Consider the following 13729-nt stretch of genomic DNA (forward strand, 5'->3'; position numbering starts at 1 on the left):
TTTGTTTATGCAAACAGAAGTCAAAGAAGTAAAATATCTAAAGCGAAAAAGAAGAGGAAGGAGCAAAAGTGAAAAGGTTAAGGTTGGTAATTTAAAATGTAACTTTTGAAAAGTCATATTCTTCATGGCTTGTTTACATATGAACAAATCCACGCAGAAACAATTGTTGCTGTAATTGCTTTAAACTCAATATTCTCAAAACGTATTTATAAGGAACTAAAAAGAAAAAAGAAATTTTCTATGATCCTGAAGGAGACTCTACATTACTTATAAAAATTATTATGTCTCATTTCTTATGTGTAAACAATCAATTAATACGCAAAACCAATAAAATATAATGAACTGTAGTTCATTATGTCTCATAGCTTCATTATATTATGATGGTAAGCATAAATGGAGTGTTATAGTGAACATGGGCACAACGCTTTTCGTTGTTTATGACGCAAATTATTTAGAGACTCTGTCAGGCTAATAGAAATTTTATTTTATTTTGTGCATTTCCCTGGAAAAACGTTATTTTTCAGCAAAGATTGGTATTCATATTGTAATCTATGTACTATACGCTAATTTTACCTGAAAAAGGGTTCCCCCGAGATTTCCCATATCTTCACTCAACCATCCCACTTTTTAATGCGACGGAAAGGCATTGCATTGCACGGAAAGGCAAAGGCATTTACCGCTCATTTCTAATCTAATTTCAAATTCAAGTATATCGGGACAAGTCACGGGGATTTTACGGAGGTTGATGAAGTCACCCGCAATCCACAAATTTGCGATGGAGTCCCATTAAGGCGAATGATTTGTTTCTCTGTGGAATTTTCGCACATTTATAATCTAGCCATTTGAAAAAAAATGATACTTATGGAAAAAATGGCATGCGAAAATTGTAAGAACTGGCAGAGTGACCATAAAAAAACTCCAGCCCTTTTTCGGGGGGCCTGATAGCGCAAGCGAGTTGAATTCTCAGAATAAGCAGATCGAAAAAGTACTTATATGGAAATAAGAGCACTTATGAGTTTCTCATCGCTGTCCAAACGAAAAAATACTACTAAAGCGATTGAGTTTGTGGAAATTACTTTCTTCGATATTTTCCTTAGAGACACTTCCTGAAATGGCAGAACAAGTTGATAGTTACAGCCAGTTGCGGATCCAGTATCGGGACAAGGGGGGGACAAAGTATGGGGTAAATACCCAAAAGTATTGCGGGTCCGGACAAAAATTGCCATTCTATCTAATGTAAATTGGATGTCCAAAGGGGTGCTATAGTCCCCCCTTTGGACATCCAATATTAGCCCCCCCCCCCATAGATCCGCCACTGGTTACAGCAATAAATGCATTTGATACGGCAAACGTAACTCCTCCGGCATACTTCCAGCGAAACCACCACGTATCGGAATCGTATATCTCGCAACATGATTAAATCTTAGAGAGAACGGAAATGGAGAGGCTCGAGAGCGAAGGAAGGTGCAGGATGAGGAGGTTGATGCCTTTCCGTCGCATTAAAAAATGGGGAGGTTGAGTGAAGATATGGGAAATCTCGGGGGAACATCCCCGGTGCCTTCCCCAAAACCCTTCTGTGGCTGCTTGCGGGAGGATTGAGTGGCTTCCGTCAAAAGCAAACCAACGGACCGTTTTTTTTTTGCCCAGGAGGAGTTATTGACCTTGGCTGACCACTCCATCACGCCTTTCACCTCTTTGGGGCATTATGCCATCTCGATCATACCCTTATATTTCGTTCGCTAGAACTTAACTCGACGTATCTTCGGAGTTGGAAAGTTGAATAATGCATGAGACACTTCACAGCAAACTTGAATACGCGTAACTCCACTTGGTATTGGCATTCCTTGAGGAAATCTCAGAGTTGAACTTGAATTTAGCTACATCGAAATACCTCTCGACGGTCCTATAAAAAATTTAATGAATCTTAGATCGACTTATTGATGCATATACTTCGACTGAAATCACTTTTATGGATATTTTAAACACAATATCATGCTGTTTCATTTTCTGGAGTTCATATATTGTTTACTTTTTGATTCTTTAGAATTTTGCGTTGAGTTGGCGCACTGGTGACAGAGAGAGAAATGAAAGCATTGTTGCTATGGAATCCATATGGAAATTCAAAGAACAAAGAAAAACCATAGCGTCAAGTGATATTGAAGTTTATGATAATCGTTTTGATACATTAATAAACACCAACGATGAAGTTCGCCATGAAAAGAATGTTGAGCTTACCCTGGATTCGAACCCAAATCTCCAGATTACCAGTTACACCACAAAGCCATCTTATCAGATCGAATCTCATCTTGAACGACAATCGGGTTCGAATTCCGGCTAATCCAAATATTTGTGATGACTAATTTCATCCTTACTGTATGTAACACATACGCAATCTCAGATACTTCCAGTGGAATATACTTTCACTTATCGGTCCGGGTCACAATAAGTCAAGTAACGTTAAGGTAAGTCATCGGCGCGCTTACAATCCCCCGGGAGAGTCCTTGGCTGACCGCAGGAGAGCCACGCAACCTCCATCTCCAGATAAGTCCCAACCTTTTCCTCTTAGGTATATCCCTTATATCCCCTATCTCAAGGGTGATAGTAGGTTCATCAATCAACCTCTCTGGAGAGGTTTCCTCAGATCCACCATGTCTATTCCCGTAACCTTTATTCCCATTACAGCTCTTTCCCGGGGTTCGGGTTGATGTGGTAGCTTGTAAGTTGGCTTTCCTGCCGGATGGCCAGGGTTCAAATCGCGGCAATAATGAAGATTTTCCAAGATCGGTCCATCCCTGCTCCAGTGCTTAAACCTGAATCAAACGATCATTTTTTCTATCCATTTGGAGCATTATTATATATTATTTTAATTTTTTTGTGAAAGGAGGAAAAAGAAATTTATTTTGTTCTGTCCATATATTATACTTTGTTCTTGTTTATTGTAAGTTATATCTCATATATGTTTCATAATGATAATGTTTCAAAAAATTATATATACTTTCTTTTTGTTTTCTGGCCTGCCTTGAATTTTATTTTTAAGATGGTAGCTTCCATGCTGGTTTTTTATTTTAACCATTGAAGCTACCTAAAGCTCATCTTTATTTTGTGTTGTTAAAAAAGTGTACATTTCAGTTGGAGTAATAAATTCATTCATTCAATTCAGCTCTAGCTTTAGCGACCGGTCCAGTGAAAAATCACCGTCCCTCGCGATCGTTTCCCACGATGGCGCGAGGGATGGGCGTCACATCACTCTGCACGCCCCTTTTTCCGCAAATGAAGCCATAGCTACCTTGTTTTAGTTACTTTTTGATTCTTTCGTGCTTTGTGTTGAGTTGGCACCTTGGTGACAGAGAAAAAGAATGCATTGATATTGGGGAAGCCATATTGAAATGCAAGTAAGAAAAACCCTGTTGTCAAGCAATATCGCATTTTTCATAACCGCACTACTTACTAGCACTGTCCTTCAGCCAAGCAGGACGCATGGCCGCTAATAGCGATTGCAACGCCGCGCCTGGTTAAATTGAGTGATTCGCAAGTGACGGAAAATGCGTTGAAAAAAGGGACGGTGGAAATGACCGTGTGGTTGAGAAAATGATGAGTCGAGTGATCACTTTTTTGGTCGCCGAAAACCTAACTGTGGAGCTATCGCACTGAAGGATGAAAATAAATGATCGCGTAATTCAGGCTTTATGATGACGTAGTTTAAGCACATCACTCGTCCGTCGGATGGGATGTTAAGCTGTGGTCCTCTTGGCTGCTATAGTGAAGAACAGGCTAATACCGACGTCAATTTTCTCTCCATCCTTCTTCCCTATCCTTTTCTTAGACGCAAATAACCTAAGGCGTCAGTCGCCTCTTATACATACTAAGTTCCCTCCCGCTTACTGTTAGCTCTTCCGGAAGGCAAGTGAGTGTTCCTCTTTGAGCTGCAATACCCATTGAACTACCTTGATTGTGCTCAAACATCCAGACCAGTAATCAATACGGGTGCAAGAGTAGCCACGGTATAGTCTGAGTACTCGATTTCCTGGGAAATTAATCAATACTCAATTCGAGTAGACTAATACCTCGGTCCTTATGTGGTTTTATGAATGCCTTTAAAAGCTGACTGACAGACTCGAGGACAGCAACTCGGATATTTGGATGAATACTGACGCTTGCCGATAATTTTGTCTGGCCACTCAATTATGGGTAGGAATTTAGCATGGATCTTCCTGCACTTATGTACCTATCTGGGGTGAGTACCGTCTATATATCAAATACCTGAATTAGAATATAATTGGCTTAAGAGGACTGGGCCTTCGCACCAGAATTGCGGAAAATGTTTGGCGTTTTAGCTATGCACAGCTCGAAATTTACAGCTATCGTTGTACTGTATATCCTACTACAAGTACTATCATACCTCATTATTTTATTCCAAATTCATTTACAATACAAAATATGATAAGATGTATCAATTCAAAATGGCATAGCCAAATCACAAATCTCAATGATTTTACTCAACTAAAATTTGCCAGCTCAATTCATGAGCAGTGAGAGAATATGGCTGATAATTGGGAAGCTGGAAAGCCCCTCGAGAGAAAATCCAGAAAACACCGTATTTTACGTATTCATCAAGAGGAGTATCAATATTGTTCAAGAATTGCGGTTATAAACATTATAGCATTTCCCCTGGAGTGATGTGGGAACAGCTATTGTCACTATGTTTACAAAGTGGATCCGCTATATTCGGAGGAGCTCCGTACCGATTAGCGATCGCCTATTGTATGCTCTCTCGTCTATTATGGCTGAATAAACGCAATACAAACTCGATGATGGTCCAATGTCAATATTAATTGCTCAGTCTCTTTTTTCAAGCAAAATAAGGCTAGAACCAGCACGATTGACAGGACGAAAATACATACAAATGGAGTGGCTCATTGTAATTATCGATTGCAGCAGTGTTTTGGGCGTCGGTATGACTCGAATTATCACTCAGAAGTAGTTCAAACATTTTTAGCCAAACCTATCCCATACCTTGAGATTTTGAAGACCCGGCATTAGCCCCGTAGAGCCCCGTTGGTCTATATTCCTCCCCTTGATGGTTCGTCACCATTTATGTTTTCACTTTCTTACATTCGTTCCTCGCTTCACATTCCTTTTCGAGGGTGTGAATGATTTAGTCCCACTGCGTGACAAGTTTCTGAAAAGAGGTAATAATATGCATACAATATTACGGAAGCTTAACGTGCAAATAAGACTATCGAACGATTTTAGCTTATAATCTTAGTGGTTGAGCAGTGCTTACCCACCAGCCTTTCCTCGGAGCGAAATTTTCAAATAAGATTATATTCCAGCAATCCAAGATCCAATATCACGTTTGTGCATGACACATGCTAGTAGCAACAGTTCATGCCGAGTGTATTCGTGACATTTATTTCGTTATTGATTCATATTTTCAGGTAAACCCATTAGTGGCATCATGGCAACTACGTAGTAATCTATTACGCTGTAGCATTACTTTTCCAACTCCCTTTTGAGGTGTGAGGAATCCATCAACGTAACCCAACGTCACTGAGAAAGTAACATCTACAATTTAGTATGCTACCGAAGAGGAAAACCAGAAATTTGAAGGGCAGTGTCACATTGGTTTGTGAAGCATTGAGGCCTACGACCAATTAATATTAGAGTAAAGAAGACTAGAATTCTAATTTAAAGTCAGAAATGGGAAATTCTTTGTATTCTTCATACGTAATTACAAGCAAATTCACACGACGAGGAAAAGGTACAGCATAGTAATATTAAGGCAGAAAAATAGTGGGATAGCATTTTTCTCAGTCACGTGCCTAGTGCAGCGGCAGCAGTGAAATGATCAGTGGCTAATAAATACATGGAAGGATAATTACCTTCTGCAAAAGAATACAATTCATTGAAGTTCGCTCTCTCAGAGAGAAGATGCAAGTGCAATGGCTGACCCTCAAAATTAGTATCATAGCGATGATCTTGCCACCATCAATTAAGAGTGGATAAATACAAAAGGCTTCACCCGTCATTTTTAATACATATCCCAACTTATGTTGCACAAGTCATTAATCATCAAAGTCAAGGGTGCATTTAGAATTTTTTTCCGGAGGAAGAGGCATGGTATGACAGGCAAATGGTCTTCTCATATTTGAGATTAAAAACAACATGCAACGATTGCTATGCGAAATATTATCATTATTTAGATATGAAAGTTACGAATTTAAAATTAAATGATCGATACTCCGTAATGCCAAAAACAAAACGAAAGTAATGACAACGATATTAAAAATCTTGTCTATTTTTTAAGCGTCTGAGGGGGAGGGCATGTGCCTCCACCCCGCCCCCCAAATCCGCCTATGTTCAAAGTTGTCGAGGCTTGAAAAAATATTCACGGAAGGTGTGAGAATTTTTACGACTTCCATAAATCCATAGTAAAGGCAATGGATATATACTCCCGTAAACATTACCATAGATTGATGGATTCGATCCACATAGAGAAATACATGGGTGGCCGGAAACAAATGGGCTAGAATTGGGTAACACGATACCCGAGGAAGATACGTGGGGATGATCTTGGGAAGAGGCAGCAGAGGAAATGCAAAGGAGCGTATCGTGATATGCATATAAATATAAGCATATCGGCCGCGCCAGCCCGTAATCGAAGCGGGAATATGCCGGAAGCAGGGGCAAGAAAGTGATTTAATGGAAGGACGGAGTCAATAAATCCCGATAGAAGCGAGAAATGAATAATGCGCCGGGGCGAAAACGGGCACGCGAAAGAGGAATGTGCCCTCCAAGAAATTTGAGGAAGGCCATTAGGAAACCCAATCCAACCGATCATTTCCTCGCTGTTGTAAATACCAGACAGTCTATCGATTAGAAAGTTGCTGTGGATACTCCTTTAACTTCCTAGAGAAAGGAATGGATTCTCAGAAGAGCATCGTATACTGTTCACCGGCTGTTATGGAATAGAATTTTCTAATCTACAACGGTTGTCAGCATTGTGAGTGAACGGTAATATATCGGCTACTTAATACCTCAAAACTAATGGTCATTAGATGAAATACTCCTTATCATCATAGAACCTTATATTCATGGGTTGGTGTCCAAAGAAAAATTCTATCAAAAATCTATTCCCTTTTATGGACTAATTAGAACAGTTAAATTCAACCAGCAATAAAAGACACAATCCATGGACAACACAATTTTTTTAATTCGTAAATTATTCAATAAACCTAATGACCTCAGACACGACAGAAGTCTTATTAAAAATAGATTAAGTAACCTCTCATCTACTGTCACTATAATGTTTTAACCAACAGATGATATAATTGAAAGATTTTAAAAAAATAATTAAAAAGTTTATATTTCCATATCTATTTTAGACGCATCCGGTACATAAAAAAACTAATGAAAATGTTTTTTTTTTCAACAAAAAACTTATCAAATAATAAGAAGCTATTACAATAGATATTTTATACTTCCAATAATACTTAAAAAATAAACATAACCAATTCCAGAGAACCAGCAGGTATCGATTTATCACGAAAATGATAACTGGCTTTAAATTCGAACGCCATAATTCGGTGTTCGCATGCTTTCGCACATTCTCTACTCAGGATTAGGAGAACGAATGAGAAAAGTTAATCCTCAAACCACCCCTATAACCAATTTCAAATAATAATAAGATTATAAACGTAGCTGGAGATCGTGGAAAGGGGACGATCTAAGTCTTTCTGAACACGAGCGATTCCTGATGCCTTTTCAATATGCAGACGCTTGCTCGCATGGATTATTGGGAAAGAACGGTCGGAAGCGGAAAGAAGAGGATTTTTCCCGAGGTCCGTACCTGCCCGGGATCCTGGCGAGAGATAAACCTTTTCTGCCCCGAACGGTTCCGAATTTAATAGGGTTCTGTCTCGTAGAAATCGTGCGCACTATTACGTGAGAATGTTTTGTCATACACAAAGTCAACCGTATCACGTATCTCTTCCTCTTAGTCAAAAAAAGTAAGCGATAAACGTTTAACACTCACTGCATCGTATGAATAATAATTGGCTGAATTGGAACACGCATGGATATAACTGTGAATATAGTTGAGCATAAGGTGCTACAGGTATGAGAGGCTAAGTAACATAGGATATGGTGGGATAACCATCTGATACAGATTTAACCATTAATTAAATGCTCTACATCAAAACTACTCAAAATATTTAGCTGTTAGAACACCCCAAGTGCCTAATTATAATTGGACTTCCGTAAAAAATCGAGAAGGACATAGATTTTTTTGCGTCAGAGGATGAATCAGAAATATCAGAAAGTGTTTTTTTTTATTATTTCTCAAGTTGATCAGTAAATATATTTTATCATGCAATCCAAGAATACGATGGATGGTAAAGAGAGGATTTCACGAGCACAATTTTATCTAACCTGAGGAGATTGAAAATAGTTAGTGCCTACACAGAAAACAATTTTGAATATAAATTTAAGAGAACTGCCTATGATAATAGTCGAGGAAGTGAGCATGCCGTTTAGTAACAAAGGGAAAATTTTAGGGCTACTCACGCTTTATTACTCATAATAATTTCTAACTGCACTAACTAAGGTGATGATAATGCTAAGAGATACATTCCTTTTCATTCGTTTCCGTATAAATCCAACCAAACGCCTATTGAAAATATAATTGAGCAAATAGAAACATATAAGCCGATACAAAGAGAATAAAAATAAAATTACTTTTAAAGTATAAAATTAAGCAGAGGTAAATCTTACCGTCATGCATAATTGATGCCCCCACATCATGCCCCATCGAATCAAATCAGTACGAAGGCTTTGGAATTTTTTAATCGATTAAAATTCTCAATTGCTCCAAGTAAAATGGCAAGCGTAAAAAAGGAAATATGCAATAAGTTACCTTGGTCAAGTGGAGCAATCAGACTTTCACATTGATTGGTCGAATACGGATTTCACAATTCATGATGCAACTTCATTGCAAGTTCTACATATCCTGCAATGTAGACGACCCATTTTGATTTACACTAAACATAAAACATACCCTTCAGTATACTGTAGGGTTCTTTTAATTATAAAACACCAACTCCGGGTTCAACAATTTATTGTCACTCCGTTACATCGAGGCTTGACGTCGAGTTGTATACTGCTCCCGTCATGCCGGGCCACGGCCTTTTATGCGAACGGCAGGTGATGACGCACAGGCTCTGCGTTAGTCAGCCGCCTCCGTTAGTCAGCCGCCTCAGTTGACTCTCTCGGCCGGCACCTGGATCCCAACACCCTCCCTTCTCTGCAAGAAAGAAAAGTGTTAGCCTCTTATCTCTCACACATGCATATTGGTTTTCTCACCACCCGCCCGCTTCTTGTCATTATTTCACCCCGATGGAATTCCCCCGCTCCGGACCCGCTGCTCTGCGCCACCGATTTGGCCGCTACGAGGAATGCTCGATTTCTCCGAACAACGCCGCCGTCAACTTCCACATCGTATGACCTCGGCTCGTTGCGTCTATTGACGATTTTCCCGTAGTGTTTCCTATCAGTCACCCAAACTCGGTCTCGTGGTTTCAGCTCGGGCAGCGGTTGAGCTCGATGTCTTCAATTTTTACTTCTCGGCAGCCTTTGCTTTCTTTATTCCCATCTTTTCCCGGTGCTCCCTCAGGTTCGGCCACGATGGCTGCAATGAGTATGAAGAAATGGGAAGGTTTGTGCGTAATTTTCTTCCCATTAACAGCTCTGCTGGGCTATATCCGGTTTCCAGGGGTGTTGACCTGCAGACAAGTAATCCTAAATTTGGGTCTTTCTCCTTCAGTAAAATGTTTTTAACTATTTTTACTGCTGACTCTGCTTCGCCATTGCTTCTCGCTAATAATGGACTGCTCGTTATTAGCCGGAATCCGTATTCTTTGGCGAATTCCAACATTTCTCCTCTAAACTGTGGCCCATTATCGGATCTAACAACTTCTGGGATCCCAAACCTAGCGAAAATCGCTTTGATTTTTCCGATGACTGCTGCTGCGGTAGTGCTTGTTAACCTCGCCACCTCCGGATATCTGGAAAAATAATCTACAACAACTAAAAAGCTCTGTTTGCGGACGGTTAAGATATCCATTCCTACCATCATCCAGGGTCTTTCCGGAACTGCAGTTGGCATCAGGGGTTCAACGGGCTGTGGACGCCTCTCCAGACATTCTTCGCATTTTTCAACTGCATTTTGTATGTCTGCCGATATTCCTGGCCACCAAATTGCATCTCGTGCTCTTTCCCTACATTTCCCTATTCCTAGATGACCTTTATGTAACCTATCGAGCATCTCCTTCCTTAACTCCTTCGGAATAACAACTCTGTGTCCATGCATAAGCAATCCTTCTCCCTGATTGAGATATCCTCTTTCTTCATAATATCTCCGCAGCGGCAGCTCAAGGTCTTCTTTGTGCGCAGGCCAGCCATTACGAACGTATTGCTTTATCTCTTTTAAGACGTCTCTTTCTTGCTTTTCTCCGACTTCTTCCAGCCTGGTGTCTGACATTGGTAGAGCCTTTATTACTTCTTTCACCATCGCTTCATCCTTTTCTGCCATAATTATGTCCTCATCCCGTGGTCTCCTGGCCAGTGGTGCTCTGGAAAGCATATCTGGGGTATAAAACAATTTACCAGGGACGTGCTCAATAGTGTACTGGTAGCCCAGAAGTCTCATGCGAAATCTTTGCAATCTCGCGGATAAATCACTTAATGGTTTGGTACTCAATAAGGGCACTAATGGTTTATGATCCGTCCTTAAAATGAAATGGGATCCTTGGATGTATGAGGTGAATTTCTCACTCGCCCAAGTCAAAGCCAACGCTTCTTTTTCTATCTTCGCGTACCTTTGTTCCGTGTCCGTTAGGGATCGGGACGCAAAACTTACGGCTTTCCACACCCCGTTTTGGTTCTGCTCTAGAACGGCCCCCAAACCATACGATGACGAATCTGCCGACACCCTGTTTGGATCATAAATCCCCAATGCGGGCGCTTCAGTGAGCCTCTTCTTGATCGCTGCAAATGCCTTATCGTGAACTTCAGTCCAAGGAAGTTTCCCCTTGCAAGATAATAATTCTCGTAATGGTTGTGTCATGTCTGCCAGGTGATCCAAAAATTTTAAGTGGTAATGAACCATACCCAGAAAACGCCGCACCGCTTCTGTTGTCTTGGGTCTTTCCATCTCGCGGATAGCTTCTAACTTCTCCGGGTCAGGAAGTAATCCTTCTTCTGGCGAGATTATATGTCCTAAAAATCGACATTTGTTTACTCTCCATTTGCATTTATTATAATTCAGGGTGATTCCTGCTTCCTGAAGCCTTCTCAACACGGCTTCCAGGCGCTCGTCGTGCTGCTCCCTCGTTTCACCAAACAATAGGACATCATCGAAAAAATTGGCAACACCTTCTAAACCTGCTAATGTTTCCGACATTCGTTTCTGAAAATGTTCTCCCGATGACGCCAACCCCATTGGGACGCGGTTGAAGAAATATCTTCCGAATGGCGGGATGAATGTCGTCATTTTCTTGCTCTTTTCTTCTAACGGTATTTGAAAATACCCTCTGCAGGCGTCGAGTTTACTCATTACTTTAATTTGACCTAGACGGGCTAAAATTCATCCACTGCTGGTAGCATGTGTCGTTCTCGGCGTACTCCTTCATTTAGCTTCGTGTAATCGACACATATCCTTACTTTTCCATCTGACTTGGGAACGACGACCATCGGTGCACACCACTCTGTTGGTTCGTCAACCGGGGATATGACGCCTTCTTCTTCCATTTGTTTCAGCTCTTCCTTTACCTTTTCCCATAGCTGAATTGGCACTCTTCTCGGAGTAGTCACTGCAAATGGTCTTGCATTATCTTCCAATCGAATTTCATACCGCTTCTCCATTTTTCCTAGTACATTAAATAACGCAGGGAATGTTTTCTCCGGTGCCCCGTTAATTAAGGAAGTCACCCCGACCCATTTTAATATTCCTAACTTCTGAATAGCTGGCCTCCCTAGCAATACCTCTCTGCCCCCGGGAGTTACGTAAATTGTTTCATCACACAATTTTTCCTTCCACTGCAGCTTAGCCTCGAAACTTCCCTTCACACAAAAGTTCGTCCCTCCTATGCCTGCCAGTCGTTTAGACGTAGGGGTTAATTTAATTCCTTGCAATTTATCTTCAACCACGAGGGACCCTATCACTGTTACGTCTGCCCCCGTGTCTATTTTGAATTTAATATCGACACCATTCAGCGTGACTGTGACCCACCATGGCTCTACATTAGTATCTACAATTCCCAAGTAATAAATATCTTCTTCGTCGTCTTCTTCCCGGACTACGACGTTCCCCACGGATTTCCGCAATCTACACATTTTTCTCCAATGACCCTTCTTACTGCACGCGTGGCACGTTGACTGTCTCGCGGGGCAAGTTGCGAACGCGTGTTGAGGACTACGCCCGCATCTGCCGCATCTCTGGTGCTGGCTCTGTCCGCTGCATCCCCCTGGTGATGCTCGCTTGCCGCTAATTGGTTTAGTCCTCTTCTTTACTTCACTAACCTCATAGTCTGACGCCACTCCGCGATGCGTTGACCCTTGGGTGCCTCTCAGCAGCCCCTGTTGGCGCTGCACCTCTTCCGCCTGACGTGCCTTCCGTAGAGCCACTTCCAGTGTTAGGCCCAGATCCATCTGCAACGCTTGCGACAGCTTCGCGTCGTAGACTCCGACCACAATTCGATCTCGGAGAAGATCGTCCTGGAGTGACCCATATTCGCAATATTGTATGAGGCGATACAGGTCTGAGATGAATTCATCCACTGCTTCTCCCTCCTTCTGGCAGCGTTGGTTAAATTTCGCCCTCATGTATACGATGTTTACCCGTCCCATGTAGTGATTCTTGAATTCTTCGTATACCTTCTTGTATTTCTTCTTATCCGCTGCTGACAGCTGTAGGCTAAGCAGTACGTCTTCCGCCTTTTCGCCCATCACGTACACCAGCATGTTGAGTTGCTCCTCGTCGCTCTGCTTCTTCAGCCCAGACGCAACCCAGTATCTCTCCCAACGTTGCGCCCATCGCGGCCAATCCTCCGCCACGAAAGAAATTTGGGAGGGCGCCGTCACGCCTGCTGTTAGCACGAACGTGCTGTTGCCTTCCGCCATGTGGATCTCGCCGCTGCGTTCCTGGCACCGCTGCCACCATGTAGGGTTCTTTTAATTATAAAACACCAACTCCGGGTTCAACAATTTATTGTCACTCCGTTACATCGAGGCTTGACGTCGAGTTGTATACTGCTCCCGTCATGCCGGGCCACGGCCTTTTATGCGAACGGCAGGTGATGACGCACAGGCTCTGCGTTAGTCAGCCGCCTCCGTTAGTCAGCCGCCTCAGTTGACTCTCTCGGCCGGCACCTGGATCCCAACAGATACAAAACCATGGTTTGTATTCAATAAACTGTAGGTAAAGAAATGCAGCACAATATATTATAATATATAAGTTATATACTTTAACTCGAATCAAAATGATTTTCCAAGAAAAAAGTTTTAGCTCAAGTAATAGACGGCTCAGCATTGGTACAATATAATATAAGCGGTGTTTTGTTTGCTAAGCCGTGTTAAGTGAATGGATGAAGACCATTAGACGTATTTTAGGGAGGAAAAATGGTGTGCGTTATAGGAAGATGTGCGAATTCGTCATGGATTATGTCCTACAGTA

General features: G+C 41.6%; 2 protein-coding genes across 2 annotated transcripts; both read right to left on the reverse strand.

The window, feature by feature from the left end:
* Positions 1-9613: 9613 nt before the first annotated feature.
* Positions 9614-11497, reverse strand: LOC124162574 (uncharacterized protein K02A2.6-like). The gene has a single exon (XM_046539153.1). The coding sequence runs from the start codon at positions 11495-11497 to the stop codon at positions 9614-9616; it is 1884 nt and encodes a 627-aa protein (XP_046395109.1).
* A 137-nt stretch (positions 11498-11634) lies between these two features.
* On the reverse strand, positions 11635-13176 carry LOC124162575. The gene has a single exon (XM_046539154.1). It carries the CDS (start codon positions 13174-13176, stop codon positions 11635-11637), a length of 1542 nt encoding a protein of 513 aa, XP_046395110.1.
* Between the last annotated feature and the right edge of the window lie 553 nt (positions 13177-13729).

Source organism: Ischnura elegans, chromosome 7 (assembly GCF_921293095.1).
Source record: "Ischnura elegans chromosome 7, ioIscEleg1.1, whole genome shotgun sequence".
Lineage (NCBI taxonomy): Eukaryota > Metazoa > Arthropoda > Insecta > Odonata > Coenagrionidae > Ischnura > Ischnura elegans.